The sequence below is a fragment of the Corvus brachyrhynchos genome, unplaced genomic scaffold (assembly GCF_000691975.1).
Source record: "Corvus brachyrhynchos isolate BGI_N302 unplaced genomic scaffold, ASM69197v1 scaffold115, whole genome shotgun sequence".
Classification (NCBI taxonomy): Eukaryota; Metazoa; Chordata; class Aves; order Passeriformes; family Corvidae; genus Corvus; species Corvus brachyrhynchos.
In genome coordinates, this window is record NW_008239553.1 from 23,700,222 (window position 1) to 23,717,253 (window position 17,032).

General features: G+C 46.0%; 1 protein-coding gene across 1 annotated transcript in view; it reads right to left on the bottom strand.

Moving 5' to 3' along the window:
* Positions 1-456: 456 nt before the first annotated feature.
* TGFB3 (transforming growth factor beta 3) overlaps positions 457-17,032 on the bottom strand; it is a 17,237-nt gene continuing 661 nt past the window's right edge. Inside the window, exons 2-7 of the mRNA XM_008639612.2 lie at positions 11,756-11,919; positions 10,321-10,450; positions 8,703-8,810; positions 7,739-7,910; positions 7,144-7,297; positions 457-4,869 (exon numbers count right to left, since the gene is read on the bottom strand). Of these exons, the coding sequence (XP_008637834.1) occupies positions 4,711-4,869; positions 7,144-7,297; positions 7,739-7,910; positions 8,703-8,810; positions 10,321-10,450; positions 11,756-11,919 (887 nt within the window). The 3' untranslated portion in view covers positions 457-4,710. The remainder of the gene's footprint in view (positions 4,870-7,143; positions 7,298-7,738; positions 7,911-8,702; positions 8,811-10,320; positions 10,451-11,755; positions 11,920-17,032) is intronic.

Below are 17,032 nucleotides of genomic sequence, written 5' to 3' on the forward strand. Positions count from 1 at the left end.
AACCTAGCCCTATGTAAGGGTGTTAAAAAGCAGCCAAGTAACTGAGATCTTTAATCTTGGAAATTGGTCTTTCCTAGAAACACTGTGACATCCAAAGTGCCGTACCATATTCTTTCTGAAATTATGGGTGTAAGTGGCATCTCAAATGCATTACTGTCATTTAGAGAGCGGCAGCCATTAATTAACAGTTTTCATTTGCTGTATTTCTTGTTGATACACCAGAATTCATTTCTAAGACAATCTATTTCATAATGAGTAAACTGTCTCATCTCTTCTCTGTTGACTTGTTGCATGATAAAGGATCTTGCATTTGTATCTGAAGCCTCTCTTCAAGAGAGGACAAGAGACACTGAGCTTTGTTGTTTCTATCTGTCACTTCTGGAACTGCATAAAAAATTAACCAGGATTTAAATTAATTCCCTGTATGCAAAAGAAAATACTGGTAAAGCAGAGATCTGAAAGTCCAGGTGTTCTTTTACTAAACATAGTAATTTTATACAGCTTTTTACCAATATTTTCTAGTGATTTTGAATGTAAAAAATAATAGATGTTATTTTTAAAGGATTAGAAGGCATATTTGCATCCTTGCACTATATCCAAATTGCTGCTGTTACTCTAAGTCACAATTAATGTAGGTAATAGGCAGCCAATAAGACCACAAAGTAGTATAGTTTTCCAAGTGTGTAGACACTGTTGACTCCATATGTATTGAAAACTGTATTTTCATGGTTGATTTCATTGCCTTTCAATCACCTATTAGAGAAGACAAGCCAGTACTACAGAGATGATCTTTTGTATGCCACTAGAAACACTTGTAGTGGGCAAGAAACCTTTTCTGCACAATGGAGCTGGCTCTAAAGCTGCATTCTGGTCACTCTGTGATACTGAGCCTGCCCTGCATTGGACCTGAGATCATATTGAAGACATCTGCCTCCAAGACATTGCAATGGATCCTCTTCATGGGATGGCTGTAGTGATTGTATTTACAAAGTAACCTGAGCCAGACCTCCTGTATATTTGCTGTGGTGAGGACATTGTAGTCACAGGTAAGGAAAGCTTCAGATCAGCACAGAAAGATAAGAAAAGGATCTGTGAACTGAGAAAATGAAAATTTGATATCTACAACAGAGAGACATAAGACATCCCAGGACCCAGCAGAACAGAGCTGTGATGTTGCCAGAGGAGTGGACAGGTACGTTTGTCTTCTATCACTTTGGGGCACAGTCCATCTTTCTGACTGAGTGTTTTGATGTCTATTGGTTATGGAAAGGTGAAACACCAAGCAGCATATCCCAGGCCACACAGGGTAACAGGTAACAGGGATGTGCTTTACGTAAGTGCAATGAGATAGCTAGAGACCATCCAATTCAAAGCCCAGGGAACAAAGACTCATTTAGTCTGCCAAGACTACTCTTTGCTGAGGTGTAAGTGTACGTTCTGTACTCACCGAAGCAGTGTTCTTTTCAGAGCTCTACAGTGCACTACAGCCTGAAAAATAAGGTGTTCAAGTTTAGGTCTAGACCTTTTGCATGCTATAATAGTTTGCCACAGAGAAACGGGGACTGCACAGATGGTTGGTTGATCATCTGTGTAGGATCTGCCTTATGGCACTACAGAATAGGTTTTTTCACTCTTTCTAACCATTGATCTTTGTTAAAGAGACAAACTGTGCTGGGATTGTTTTCATCAGCTTTTGTTTGTTTCTGAAAATAACAAAAGGGAACTGTTGAGAGCTGTATTCAGTGTTGGCAATGAAGATCCCACTTTTTCTTTCCCATTGTCTTCTTCAATTTGCAAGCTAGTAACAGCATAGTAACTGCCCTCTGCCTTCTCACACAAGTGTCCTGAGTTATTTTGGTATACTTTCACCCAGGAGTGTATTCAATCTGTTACTAAACCGCATGTAGCTAGTATAGTTTGTTGCTGAATTACAGCTAAAATACCCCTAGAAAAGTTACTTTAAGAAAATGAATTCAGAGCCTGTCTCACAAATCTAATTCTCAAATGTTGCTAGGAAAATGGAAGGCTGAACAGAAAAGCAGTAACTGAAATGTGTCTGATTTCAGAAATTACTTTACCCAAGAGTGAACCTGTGTCCGTACTGGTTGGCTACCCCAGGACTCTTCATCCCTGATTTTTCCATTGCCATTTTGTCTCCTTTGCCTAGAGGCAAAAGGCTTGGTCTTTCTGCCATGCCTTCCTGTCACTGAGGAGCATCAGTGAACAAGGGTTAGTAAGACAGTCCCATCTCAAGGGGCTGCCAGGGTTAATCCGTGGGTGGTTCCGATGTGCTCCAAGTGCCACACAGGACTTTGAGTGTGCAAGTGTTCTAGCTCAACCCTTTGCAGCTCCCCCTCTTTGCTTCCCCCCTTTATTAGCAAGGAAGCTCTTCAGTTGGATGGGGAGCAAAGCCAGCCCAGGGCTCAGGAGGAACAATGACCAAAGAACAGACTGCAGCTTGTAAACCAAAACCTCCCTTAGGGCTGCTACTAAAAGGAGATCAGAGAGAATTCCTATATGCTAATAGGCATCTGGATTTCTCACACACACACACTCTCTTGTAGCTAGTAAATTTCTGGCCTATCAGCATGGTAGTGTAGTCATAAGGCATTTATTTGCTCCCTCCCTGGGCAGGCAGCAGGGAAGCATGGGCATGGAGAGCTGCACAGAGCACAGCAAAACTGTAGTGCTGCAGGACTGATCAGAGGTGCACCTTTCATCATCACACCTATGACACAGGTCAGGGAGCCCCAGACAGATGAAAAGGATAAAAGCACTGCGGTGTGCCCTGGCCAAAATGTCACACAGCTTGGCAGGCTGCCTCCACTGACCCACCCTTGCTAACCCTTATCCAGTTGGTGATGGTGCAGGAAGGGCTGTTTATGGTTTATTAAGGCATTTGAGTTTACATGGTTTGGCAGCCTCACATAGGGTATAGGGAAGCAGCCACTGTTGTGAAGGGCTTGATGGAAGAGCTGGATTCTGAGCTGACCGTGGAGAGCCCTGGCTGCAAGCGATTAACCAGCTAGGTGTCATTTTACGCTCAGTTGCTGGGGACCAGGAACTGGGAGGAGACAGGGAGGAACCTTTGTGGTCTCTAGAACATGACTTTTAAGTAACTGTGTTTCGGGAAGTCAGAGACAACCTCTGAGTCTCATGGCATTCAGCACCAGAGATTTTTACCTCTGGGAGTATCTATGGCTGCAAAAGCCCATTTAAAAGACTACATTGATTTTTTGCCTGGGCAGCATCTGTAATCTTTTTTATGAGCATCAAATCAGTACATGAGAGGAAGGGTGTGTTATTTACCTGTATGTACAGGTCTGTACTGGCAGACCATGTATATCTTCAGATGGACATATGACATTTGTCAGCTGTGGCAACTGCATTGCCTTGGATATTTAAACAGTATTGTTGAAAGTGTTTTATGTTTGAGGGGAGCTTTATATGAATCTGTCAAAAGCAGATGCCAGCAGTGATGTACATGTCTGAAGAACTAGGCTGGGATAGGGCACATATACACTGGCTACAGTTTGAGGTTAGTAAGAAATTTCCATTTTGGGATTTTCTTGCTGACCTAAATTCTATCTGTTCTTTTTAAGAAACATTTTGGAAAGGGTAAAAATTTTAGACTGAGTATGCCACAGCAGTAGCAGTTTAAAAACAGCAAATCATCTAACCCTCCAACAAACAACTTGCTTGTGAAAAAATTAGCATCTCCCCCCACCCCCCAAATATTTATTTTTTACAAAGTTTTTGAGATTTCTATTTTTTAAGTCTTGGCAGGTGAGACCAAGTTCAGGTCATCATGCAGAACAGGTGCAGAACACCCCAAGGCACCTCACAAACCACAAGAGCCCAGAGGTCTTCAGGGTGTGTCAGATCACAAATGAATAGGCCCAATATTCAGGTACCCACAGATGCTCCTGCCCTGACCCCAAAACTCTCTCTTACAAACTCCAGGAAGGTAAAAGAGCTGAATGGAGACATCAGTCCCTCTGCAAATGGACTCAGCACCCTCTTTCTTTGTATTTGCCCACCCTTGGTAGGCTGACTGGGAGCCTTGCAGTTTGCATTTGGAAACCAATAGCCAGGATCTGTCAACTGAACTTAAGAGGTTTGGCAGACACAGTTTCAGCTGTAGGACTCCTGGAGCACAGCTTTGAGGAGCAAAAGTCTAAGTGTGTCTCTGAGCATTTCTTCTCTTAGCAGCTTCCCTGCTTGGTGCATTTTCCTTCTCTAAGGAAACTTTCAAAAATTCTTCCTACAGGGAAAACCTTTAATACTTCAGGCTAATGGGGAGGGCTGAGGTCTTAAGATAGCTAAAGCAAGAATAGAAAACATCTCCCCTTTTCCATTCCCCCTTTCACCTGCTTTCTCATTCTCTTGCTTTCCCATCTCAACCACCCAGCATTCAAATACACAGCAGTTCTTCCACATTATCCTTTTCTTCCACACCAACTGTCCAGACATTTTGGAGAGTGTGGCCTTTGTGTCACCACAGTAACTCCCAAAAGGAACATTACACTGCCAAGACGACCAAGGAGTGTTCCAGAAGAAATCCCCAAGGGCTGCCAGATTCTCAAAGTTTGGCACTTGGCCCTCAGCATGCGTAGTCTCTGACCCCCAGTTCTCTTTGTGTTAGCCTGGGAGCAGGAGAGTGGGTGCTGACAGTTTTTTTTCTTGGCTTTGGGTGGGCCAGGGGGCCTTTCAGCTGCACTTGCAGGATTTCACCACCATGTTGGAGAGCTGCTCCACTTTGGGGGTCCTCCCGACATAGTACAAGATAGTGAGTGGCTCCAGGTCCTGGGGAACACAGCAGGGCGAAGCAGATGCCTCAGGGTTCAGCGTGTTATATAAACCCAGCACCTGCAGGAACAAAATAAATGTCGTTACAAGGTCAGGAATACATTTAAGTTGGTTGAGGACAGGAAGGGGCTGCCAAGTCAACAAGTCTCTAGGTGTTTGCACTGTGCTCATCAGAGGGTATTTCCCTGAGGTGAGTAATACTCCCCTATCACTTCCTGATCATGGCCTGCTTCTAAATGGTCTCACCTGTCCTGGCCTGACTCTTAGGAGTTTTTTGGGGTTTTTTTCTAATTGTAATACCCTTGCTCTCTGTGACTGATGCCTAGGGGTTGAAGGAGTGCAAGTAGTTGTCTCCTTTCATCTCTAATTTGGTACAGCAGTGTGTCACAATTTTTGCTTTTAACAAGGTTGGGTGTAACCAGCCTGAGGCCATGCTGTCTTGGATTCTATTAAAGAAACCAGAAGAAAGAATATCAGTGCTGCTTATTTCAACCAACATCTCCAGATAGCACTGGATGGATGCCAGTCCTCTCAAGTATCCACAATTCCCTCCCTGCTTTGAACTGTCTGATGCCTTCTCCCTTCACTCCATCCTCCAAGTCATTACACTATAATACTGGAGCCAGGACAGTGTCCTGTGGGACCCCACTGGATTCTTCCTCCCAGCTGGCCCGAGCCCACAGATGACTATACACTGCAGCCACGTAACCACTACAGAACAGTTGCCACATTTCTTGCCAGAGGTGACCACTTCTCAGCAGTGAGCATGATCTCACCTGCACTACTGTGGTCTCTTTAGTGCTTATCTGGTATAAATGACAGGGTCTGGCACATTGTATTTTAACTACTTTATAGTCTTTGGGGATAAGAGGTGCTAAGGATACATCCTGTTCTATCATCCAGATCCATGTAATCACAGTTGTTGTGGTACAAACTCTCCGGGATCCTAAGCAAAGTACCCTTGGCTGTACCACAGGGTATCATGTGCTCCGGGGCCACTACTCAACAGCAAGTTAGACAGGAGAGAAGTCGTCTTTTTGTCAGGTCTTTCCTAAGCAGTGCTGGCAAGCTGTCAGCAGCTGTATTGTTCTAAAGTTTTCTTCTATGACCTTAACGCTTGCTCATTTCCTTTCTTGCTTAAGATCATTAGGAGTCATTCTAAAGTCTCCTTTCTCTCACACTGATTCAGTCCAGTTACCTTCTAGAGAGCTTCTCAGGACAACCAGATGGTAAAGCTACATGCCCATTACTCTTTCAAAGCTGTTCATTCCCTTGCTTTGTCTTGTGCTTACTGCCCAGCATCTGTTCACTTCTTCATTCCCACAGATCAGCTGTTCCCACTGATATTAGTCCTTGAGCTTCAGTGAACCTTACTCCTATGCAGACTCTCAAGCTGTCAAGAAAATGTTAGCATCTTTTCTGAAATATTATCTTTACCAAGTTATTTATTCTTCAGCTGAATCTGCTTTTCCCACTAACTTTTTTAGTGAAATCTGAAGTTAATTTGGTAGTGAGCTGTTACATTATCTGGATTGCTGCCTTTTGTCTTCTGTGGGCAGAAGCACAGGATTTTCCTCCGCCTCTTCCTGCTTCAGCAGTGGACTGTCTGATCCTTTATCTGTCTTCTCCTCTTGATACTTTTCCCATGCCTGTGCTATTCTATTACTTTTATTTCCTTCCACTCTAGCCAGGCTTAGACTGTATTCTTCCCAAAGACTCACCAGAGGTTATGCCTAAGTTACCTAAAGATATTTGCTTTCTGCCAAGTTTTCACTCGAAAATCTCACTGCCTAGTAATTTCCTCCCTGCTGTAGTCAGGTAGGATTTATGCAGCTGTGAGAAAGGAGATCTTACAGAATGGGTATGTTCACTTCTGGAAATGGACATGAATTCCCCTACACTTTTAATTTATAGCTGCCCCTTTAGGAGCAGTAGGCACATGCCATTGCACAACAGTTTTTCATGACAACCTGGCACAGAGTGTAGAAAAATCCTCTGTCCAGTGCAAACTGCAGGAGAAATTTACAAAGAAGGTAATAACCAAACTGATGTTTGATGTGAACAATTCAGTTAATACTATGGCCACTACCAGGTATACCCTAAAACCATCAGTCCTGCTGTTTCACATCTTACCCAAGAGACAACAGCATCTTTCTCGTCAAGATTTGCCTGAAAGCACAGGCAGGTTTTTTTCTGCAGTTTCCTTGGAATGTTTTTCACAAATGCTGATCTGAGCTGCTTATGCTGCTTTGAAGAGACTGGATATTAATCAGACTTAGGGAGGAAGGGGGAATCACAGCCACAAGCCCTGGCAGGACAATATACTGGATGTACCGTGCTGTGAGTGGTGTCTGCGCTGCGAAGGTACGGACAAGGGCCTGAACAAAAGTTAGCAAAGTAGCCCTTCGGCTCGTGGACCCATTTCCAGCCAAGGTCCTGTCGGAAGTCAATGTACAGAGGACGCACACAGCAGTTCTCCTCCAGGTTCCTGAAACACAGCAGTGAAACACAGTGAATCTAAAGGGAGGCCTTACATGTGGTTCTGAGATGCAGCTTCCTGAGCAGGACTCGTACCAGCAGTGCCGGTGGGACGTGGTGGCTGCGTGTGCCAAATACCAGGAGCGGCACAGTGAGACAGCAGTGGCAGCTCTCCCACCGCCCCTGCGAGGCAGCACCCAGCTGCTCCAGCAACTGGCAGGGGGCTGCTGTGGGGCCCCGCCCAGCCTGCATTCCAGGAAGCCGCTTGCGGGTCTCTTTGAACCAGTGGCTCTGCGAGATGCACACAGCAACTCTGCTGAACTGGCCAGTGGCCCTTCTGGCACCATGGTGACCCTCAACCCCCTTGGAGGGCTCTGCCTTTCCCGGTGGCATGGAGTCTCGCCAGGCCCGCCCACCTCAGGCATAGGATCGGAGCAGGTTTCTCACTTACCGGAAACAGTAGTTGGTATCCAGGGCCCGTTTCTTCCTCTGGCTTCCCAACACAGGGCTCTCCAGTCGATGTGGGGGTAACATCATCAAGATGAGGTGGGGATTATGCAAATCTTTCTGCTTCTTCAGGCGTCCCAAGTCCCCACGGCCATAGTCATCCTCACTGTCAATGCCTTCAGAAAAAGAGGATCCACAAAGAAGAAATCGGCATGGAAATGGAGGATGCAACAAGACCTTTCAATGCATTTAACACTCTCATGCTTGCTCTTGAACCAGGTTCAGGCACCATGTCCATTTACTACAGGACTTCTTCCCTCACAGGGACCCCTTTATTTCTAATGAATTTGACTGCCGCAGGCCTGAAATAGAGGGTTTCGGGCCACCTGTTTTACCATTTGCAAACTGCTGGTGGGGCCATTAATCCATCCCACTCACTCCTGGCTTGAGTCCCAGGACAGGCAGGAAGATGAATGGTTTAAAGAAGATGTCAGATAATTGGCACTCTGGAGAACAGCCTCAGAAATGGAGCCTGTGGGGGCCAGTGGCTGCTGCCCAGGGCTGCAAGCCAGGAGGTTCCTAGTTCTTAGGCCAGCCAAGCCACTGACTCTCTGAGCCACCTCACACAGGATGCCTAACTTCCTTGTGTTTCAGTCACCCTAACTGGAAAGCAGAGCCTCTGTGGAAATCTGAGAAGGCATCAAGTTGAACTTCCCAGAGAGACACTGAAATATAAAATTATTCCTTTCTGCAGACACTCATGCAAACCCACCCAGCCTGCCCTTACTTCTTTTTGTAACCTATATATATAGTGGATATACCCATATAATGAACATGCAAACCCAGATTTAAGACAAATGTTACACAGTGTAAAATGCTCAAATACACAAAGCAAGACCTCATTTTTTCTTTAGATGCTTGAGGCTTTCCCTTCCCCAACGGCCTGCCCAAACCCAGCTCTTTATCACCTTTGAACTTGATCTCCAGGACTTCATGCAGATTCTCCAAGATGTCCCCATTGGGCTGAAAAGTATGGCAAGGACAGTGTATGCTAATTTCCAGGCCAAGGTTGGACTCTGCAAAGAAGATGACTCTGTGAGAAACAGTCTTTCACAGCTGGGACAGCTCCTGGCATAAGGAAGTTTTAAGGAAGTTTTACAGATACTGTGTTAACTCCTAGACAGTGGGTTGGTCTCAAAGTCAGGGATGCTATCAAAGTTGAGGAACAGAAGCTGCCTTGGGAAGAATAGGAAGAAAAATCCAGTAGTTTCACCTTTGCCAAAAGCCTTGCTCTTGCTAAAGTGAACATTCTGGAGAGGTAAGAAGGGTAGCTGCTTGTTACTTTTTTAAGGCTATTCAGCATCCAAAAGCATTTGTGAGCTTCAAGGAGCTCCCCTGAGAAAAAAAGTATTTTGAAAAGCTGGCTTTTGTTGTCTTTTAAATCAGTTTTGCCATCCTCAGTACCTATTATCTGGCTTCCACTTAGTGTCTGAAGGAGAAATCTGAAAATAAGCAAGTTGGATATGGACAAGTAATTTCACTGGAAGCATTTTTCTCAGCAGCTGCAACCTCCTGTTTTGTTGAAGTGCTAGCAGTCTAAGTCACACAGACTTTCCAGAGGCAAGTCTACTTTCATAATAACTTCCTGGACCAGTCATGCTGTGTGGGCCTGACTAAAGGAACATAAAACTCTTATGAAAGCTCCTTTTTTATGTTGTGCCATGAATTAAAACATCTGGCTTCCTGGGGCATTGACAAGGTACCTAGCACCTTTTTTCCTCAGCACTATATATACTCTCTGATGTCTTGTCAGCTAGTGTGCCTGCCCAGAGCTTGCTGCAGTTCCAGCTCTGAACTTCAGCCATCAGGACACAATTTAGATTGCTTGAAATAGGAGGAGCCTGCAAGCTCACAGCTTACCCTTCCAGGGAGCAGCTGCTTGCCAGTACCTGCATTCCAGTCTTCAGTGGCACCTTCTATCTGTGAGGCCAATCCAGCCATCGTGAGTCACGATGCCGTATGCTCCAGCTGTGAATGGGGTCAGTGTTCTTGCTGGGAACTGCCCCATAACTATCTGTTGGGCTGTCCAGTGGTGGCAGAGGTATGTCTTCTGCAGTGTTAAAGCTTCCATCTGTCTAGGTGTGTCAGCCTCTGGTATTTCCTCACCTTTATACCTGACAAGCTGTACACAGCTAAATAAACCAGGATCCTTGCTGCTTTTTCCCCTACTAGATTTGCTCTAATAGACATGAAAATTTAAACAAAATATTTGTAATTTTCTATGATCATTTAGACAAGCAGAGGGGTCCCTTCTGCACTTAGTGTAAAGAATTTCCTCCAGAGAATGAATCCTCATTCTGACTCAGCCCACCGAGCTACATGGTGGGGCCTCCAGGAAAGAGCCAGGAATCTAGCAAATGTCACACATTGAGGAAGCTCTCTGGAGGAAGGCTTGTTCTCACACTGAAAGAACCTGTAGTCTGTGTGAACAGGGGAGTTCAAAGATTGACAGCTTTGAAAGATTGCTGTCAAAATTGACCCCATTTCTATGGGTGCCTTAATACCCGGTCCAGCTAAGATCCCTACCTCTGTGCAGAAGCCACTCACGCACGGTCTCGGTGACATCGAAGGACAGCCACTCGGGGGAGCCCCGTGTCTGCACATTCCTGCCACTGAGGTACCGCTGCTTCGCTATGTGCTCATCTGGCCGAAGGATCTGTGTCAGAAGGAGCAATAGAATAAATCAACCACTGCCATGCAGAAGGAGGGGATAGCTTTCAGTCTTTTCTTCTCCCACAGCTTGCTAAAAACTCATTCAGAAGGTTGGTCTTGGCAAGTGAGACACCCGGAATACCCTGGCTTAGGTGAGGAGGACACACTTCACAACCAACTTGAACTCCAGAGGACTACACAATGCTTACTTCTATGTCCTCAGCAGCCTATCTCTCTCAGTTCAGAACTGTTTTGGGGCACACATCCAGAGGCAGAAGCTCACGGCAATTCATTTAATGGATGGGTTTGTTTTTGTATACACCTGTGGAATATGGATCTGGATTTCAGAGTAGAACCACCAGTGGTAACTACAGCATCTTGCCACAAGTCACCTGCCCAGCAAGCCAATTTACTGAGTTCTCACTGTGGCATTTTCAGGTGTCCTACACTCTTCAACTTGTATCAAAACGCACCAGGGCTGTTCAGGTTTGGAGACCTTCTGCCTTTGCTCTGACATCTCTTCTCCCTTCAGACAATCACAGCACATTCAAGGTGTTCCTTCCTGCAGACCCCAGGTTGACTCCACAGACCACTGAACCTATGGAGAAGCTCTGAGATCACCTCCTTGTCAGTTGTGTCATCTGGTGGAGAATTGCTCTGATCTCTGAGACTGGATTCCAGGACATCCTCAAGAGCTACCACCCAAAGACAATTTTAGCTGCACTCTTACAGAAAAGTGGACAGACATCAGCCTGTGGGAGTGTGATACCTGGATGCTAAACTGTATTGTTAGGTGGTCCAGTTCAGCCTATTACCACTTCCAAGCCAGAACCAGACCTTATTCTGTCAGAGTCCCTAGGTTCAAAGAAAACTCCAGAGAAGTACATGGATTAACAGGTGGCCTGAATTGTGCTTCTGGGGAGCTTCTGCTGAAGGGAACATTGAAAGGAAGCACTATTTTTCTGGTAAATCAATGACAGAGAGTTCTATCCATTGGATTAGCACCAACTGTACTGCAACAGTCAAAGAAATAAAACTGCCAAGGGTCCTACACATGCAGATGTGACAGAAGAGTCAAAGCTGCTCCACTGATGAGGGGCTCCCCTTCCAAGTGGGAAAAGGGTAGCACCACACTGTAAAGGGAAAGGAGGGTGACCATATCACTGCATAAGGTGAAGAAACCTGGGTTGCAGCATGCACTTTCTTCTCTCTCTCTCTTCTCTGGCTCTGCACGTATCAGTTGAGACAACCATTAAGGAGTCAAGCTATTCTGGGCTGAGACACTGGGGAAGGTGATAACAATACTCACCTGGAAGAGCTCAATGCGTTGCTCACTGCGTTTGGAGCTTGGGTTGGGCACGCGCAGCACCCGAAACTCAGCTCGGAATAGGTTGGTGCTGTTCTTCTCTGCTGACGACACATTAAAGCGGAACACATTGGAGGTGACACCTTTTGGACAAATGCCCAACTCATCTAGGAGAAATAAGTATAGAAACACTGAGAACCGCATCTCTGAGGGGCAGAATCTCCAATAAATATTGTTTGAGAAAGAGCTTTCTGGTAGAGACCTGTCATTCAAACATCTTGCCACCTGTGAAGCATGGCTATCTAGCTCAAGATAACACAGGAAAATTCACTCAAATTTGGTCTACACTGCAACATTTTGCAAACATTCCCACTACTGCCATTGTTATTTCAATGCCACAAGACAGAATCAGTAGAGATCAACCACAGTATGTTTATTATTATGTCTTCTAACTCTGCTCATCAGATGTTGCTAATACTCATGAGTTGGCTGCATCCAAAATGACAACCCCAGTCCAGGCAATGGGGCAACCTTACTTGCAGTTAGTGGGGCCTATTCCTAACAGCGAGGATGCTGTGATTCTGCTCATGATGGAGACATGAAGCCACGTATGAAGTGATCCCATTACTGCTGAATCTTAGGTTTTACAAACCTTGACATTGCCTTCTAGAATGGAAGCCACCCAGTGTCAAAAAACACAAAGCACGAGGTGTTGAAGACTCTTTAAGGCAGTGACTATCCAATGTGTACTTAAAGAACTGGGGTTTAAAATTGGTTCTCACTCATGACCTGCAGAAGGAATTCATTAATAGTACTGGGCCTGTGGAGATCACACACATGGGCAGGAAGTAATACAGCAATCTTCTGCTTCCATGTGTACCTACTGAACAGAAAAACCCATTTCACAGATGCTTCAAAAGAGAGGAGGTAAAAGCTATAAGGTACAAAACAGAGTCCTCAAGAGCAAATAACTCTTCAATGGGACCATTTTGGTCTCAGGTAAGTCTTTGTTGTTGCTGTTGTTTCTCTCCTATTGACTTGTTAGACTTCAAGGCTCTAGCATCATGAAAGCTTCCTGCAGACAAGACACAGCAGCTCTACGTCCAGGTTTGTTTGCAGCCCTGCAGAGCCTCTCAGATGACCTCTGACTGTTGTCCAATGCAGCAGGAGGCTCTTATATCTGCTGATATTTAAGTTGCTTCTAAACAAACAAACAGAAAGAAACAGAAAGAAAAACTATCCCCTGTTCCCAGACACAGTTCCAGCCTGTGACAAATAAGCTAGAAGCCCTAGCTGGAACAACCTTCAAGTTACATTCCTGAAGTCCTGCAGGCCCCTCTTCTGATCCCACCATCACTATCTCCCCTGAGAAACAGCTTCTGAAGATAGGATAGCATGAAACAGCACCTCAGTGCAGAGGTTCACCTCCCATGCCAGAATCTGATTTCAGCAACACTGATGTACGCTCATCAATGGAGATTAGGGTCTTCCCCTTGTGCTATACTCAATTTCAGCAAGCAGGACCCTGCCAGTTTTCAAGGATGTATTTTTAGGGTGCTGAAATTTTACTCAATAAGCTAACCAGATGCTCACATTGGGCTTTAATTGGAGGAGGTTTTGTCATTACTACTACTGAACAGAACAGCATTCCCATACAGGAAAGTCTCTAGCTGTTATTGAAGAGGTGGCTGTTCACAAATCCCAGGAGACCAGACCCCACTGCAGGCAGGAATTCAGCCCAAAAACCCCGCAACACAAAGAGTACTCCCAGCCACACACAAATGCCTATTGTGGGGACTCCACCCCTGTGATCAATTCAAGGTTTGATGCTGCAGAAAAGTCCAGCAGAAAACTCATGTTCTCATTAAACCCAAGATCTCATTAAGTGCCCAAAGACATCTTCCTAGCTGAAGTCTAACACTGATTACGTTCTGCGTCCTAGACCTAGGCAGATACTGTGTTTCAATAGCCCCCGAAGCCGCTTTGCACGCCTAGCCCTATTAATAGTGCTGTTAACAGCCTGCCCTTTCACTTCAGACCTGACTGCCTGGCCGTAAGGGGTGTCCCAATTATCATCAGAAATGCCTTTTTGCATCAGACCACTGGTCAGCCTAGCTCAGTAAGTTTCCAACAGTAGTGCTTTATCTGACAATCTATTTAGAGGCTGCAAATCTGGTCCTACAGCACAGTGCTGATAAGAGACAACTAATGCTTTATCATCTCCTTAATGTTTTTGTCTAAATTAGACAGCCATGGTGGTAAGACATTACATCTATTGTATTTCACCTGCTGTCCCCACATTGCTTTCTACCTACTTCACCATCAAGGTGCTGGTCTTGGGAGACTTCCCCAGTGAAAACAGGAATAGCTCTTTTCCCTTCCCTAAAAGTTTCACGTTCCCTTTGCACCCTGGGAACAAGCCCTCTGTGATGCAGACATGGAGCTGTGTTCTGGTTTCACTCTGAGCCCTGTGAGGCTGGAGCCTGTTTCTCATAGCAGGGGGTTCAGGATACAGGTTTCACTCTCAGGAAACTTGACAGCTTTGGGGCAAAGTACTTTTTTGCACAAGGTCACAGGCAGAGGCAGCAAGGGGATTTTTCAGGGAATTTGGTCTAGTCCCAGCTGAGGTGTGTTAATCACACTGGAATCCAGATCTGTTCACCACCAGCACAGAACAAAGCCTGGAGGCAATATTCCTTCGAGTTCTCCCAGTCCACAACTCTCAGTGGCAGTAACCACGCCTGGAGACTGGGAATCTGTGGTACCCTGTGCACCCATGCCAGGCTATGTCTGGTATGACATATCCTCACAACTGGACCCTGCTATTACTGTGGAGTCCAGACAGCCCAAAGCTGTTCACTGCACCAATGATAACACCAGTAGCCTCTTTGTGTGGATAATGTGATACAGACATCAGGTTCTTTTGGGAGCTTCCACCTTCCTCCTACTGCTCTAAGTGAGGTGCAAGCTCACCACATGCTGCTGATGCAGCAGAAACAGCTGTTGTTTATGGCAAGCCCCAGGAAAGCTGATGGCTGTGCAGCTCAAGTTTGATGAGAAGGAAGGGCAGGCTGTCTGTGAGCAGGTATTGCCTCACTCTGTATTATACCCCTGAATCACCAAGGTGTTTCATGCCAAAGCTACATAACTTTAGAGAAAAAAGTTGATCCATCTGGAACTCTGCAGGTGGCAGGTTTGGAGGGAATAGATGCTTGGCTGTAGTGACCCATGACTTTAATTGCCTTGTCTCTCAAGCTGCCTTGGAAAATGGCATTTGTTTTTCCTCAGGAAGGTAAGAAAAAAAAAGCTACTTGCAGCACCATTGCAGATGCTCCCCAAGCTTGAACATAACCAAGTCGGTGGTTAAGGGAGTCTGATCCACCCGAGTTTTACAAGATCCCTGAAGTGAATGGCTGGTCAAAAGTGCATTACTCTCTGAAAGAAAGTCCCTTTTAGTTTAGGCAGCGTACCCGAGTCACAGGGGAAAAGACCATTCTGTGATTCACCAAGCAGCTCAGAAAAGGGATGGAGAACTTGGCTCTCCCCCCTGCTATTTTTGCTCCTCAGCTCTCCTCATGTTTGGGCCTTGCATCTTTGAAAAGGATGGGTTCTGTGAGCCAATATGATGCTTGGCTGGAGCTAGAACAGTTTGTGTGAGTGTGCACACATTTCAGACTTGTCTGTATCATCACTGCAGTTCCTTCAGTGGAGTAGTCCTCCCCTTCCTCCCCCCCTCCCCAGGAGACTGGCTTTGGCTCAGAGCATGCTCTTAGATCACCACCTGGCACAGTGACAGAGTCATGGGAAAGTTGAACACCAGCCACTTCTAAAGACACGGGGCCAAATTCAGCCATGGTGTAAGCGATGAAACTCCCCAGGTTTCAAAAAGAGCATGTCTCTTGACACCATAATCTGTCTGGAGCTAGTCTCTCCCAATGGCACCAAATTTCAAAGTTCCCTCTTTCTCTGGGTGGTGGCATCTACACTGCCCACTCCCAGACATTTAATCTCAGCACTACTTGGTCTTTTGAACCCACTCTCCCAGTGTCCAATGGGGACATGGGACAGGATCATTCATTTCCACAGGAATCTTCCCAAAGCCACAATCCCTGCTCATCACTCCTTTTCACGCACTGTTTCTTCATTCCACTTTCCCCTCAATTTTAGCCAAATCCACACCCCTAACTTCATTTGCCACTGTGGTGCTTTATGTTTTCCCCATTTCCTTCCCCCAAAAATGCCAGTGTATAGTGTGGCTGTACTATTTTGCAGACACTTGGTTTTCCCATATATGTTTACAATTTCACAAACGACACTTCAGCAGGTCAAAAATGCTGAAATACAGGTAACCTTTGCACTTTCTGTTCCTTGGATCTTGGTGTCTCCTGAGCTAAGAGCTGATCATATAACCATATGGAGTGCAGTCTGCCAGAGATTAAGTAAAATTTGTTGCATTACCATGCTGTAGTTTATTCCAGCTCATCATATGTCAAGATTAACATAAATCTGGCACAGTAACTGCATGCTGAGACTGCCTGCACCAAGTCACAGCTCCTCCCCAGAACTGCTGGTGTTCAAATCTTGTCCCCAGGACTGCACAACATCACAGGAGAACACCCTGGAAAGTGGTATGACTTCCAATTCCAATCTTCCAATTCCACGGAACCCTAAACAAACCAAAATGACTGCTTGTGCCTACATGTGCTCAGCATCTGCAATCTGCTTTGGGTTCATGTCTGCTCAGTCTCTGTCTTTGCATCTGCTCAGCTTCTGCACCTGAATCTGTTTAGTGTCCACATCTGGGCCTGCTCATTATCTGCTCCACACCTGCTCAACATCTGTCACGTTTCCTCAATTGTTGTGTTCCCTTGGGGCTCCCTTTGGCATCACTGTCTGTTTTACACCTGCTCAGCATCCCTGTTGTCTTCCACTCGCTCTCTGAATGCTCACACTATCTGAGTAACACCTTCGTCAGTGTCCTCCAAGAAGCAGTCTCTTCAGCAAGTGCCTCTCCACCTTCTCTACTGCCGGTGCGGGTGCTGAACGGACCGGACAGGTTGCCTGTATCTCTGCGGCAGGCGCTGAAGCTTCAGCAGGGAGGAGGTCGTCTACCTGCTGTCACCCAAACACCAGAGCTGCGCCGTCTCCCAGCCCGGTGCGCAGGATTCGCCCCGCCACCCGCACGGCTTCCCTTCCCCGCCTCGTCCCGATGCCAGGGCTCTAGGCACGGGCTTCTAGGCACAGGCTTGGCTCGCCGGGGACGGCCGGGGCCTGGGCCGA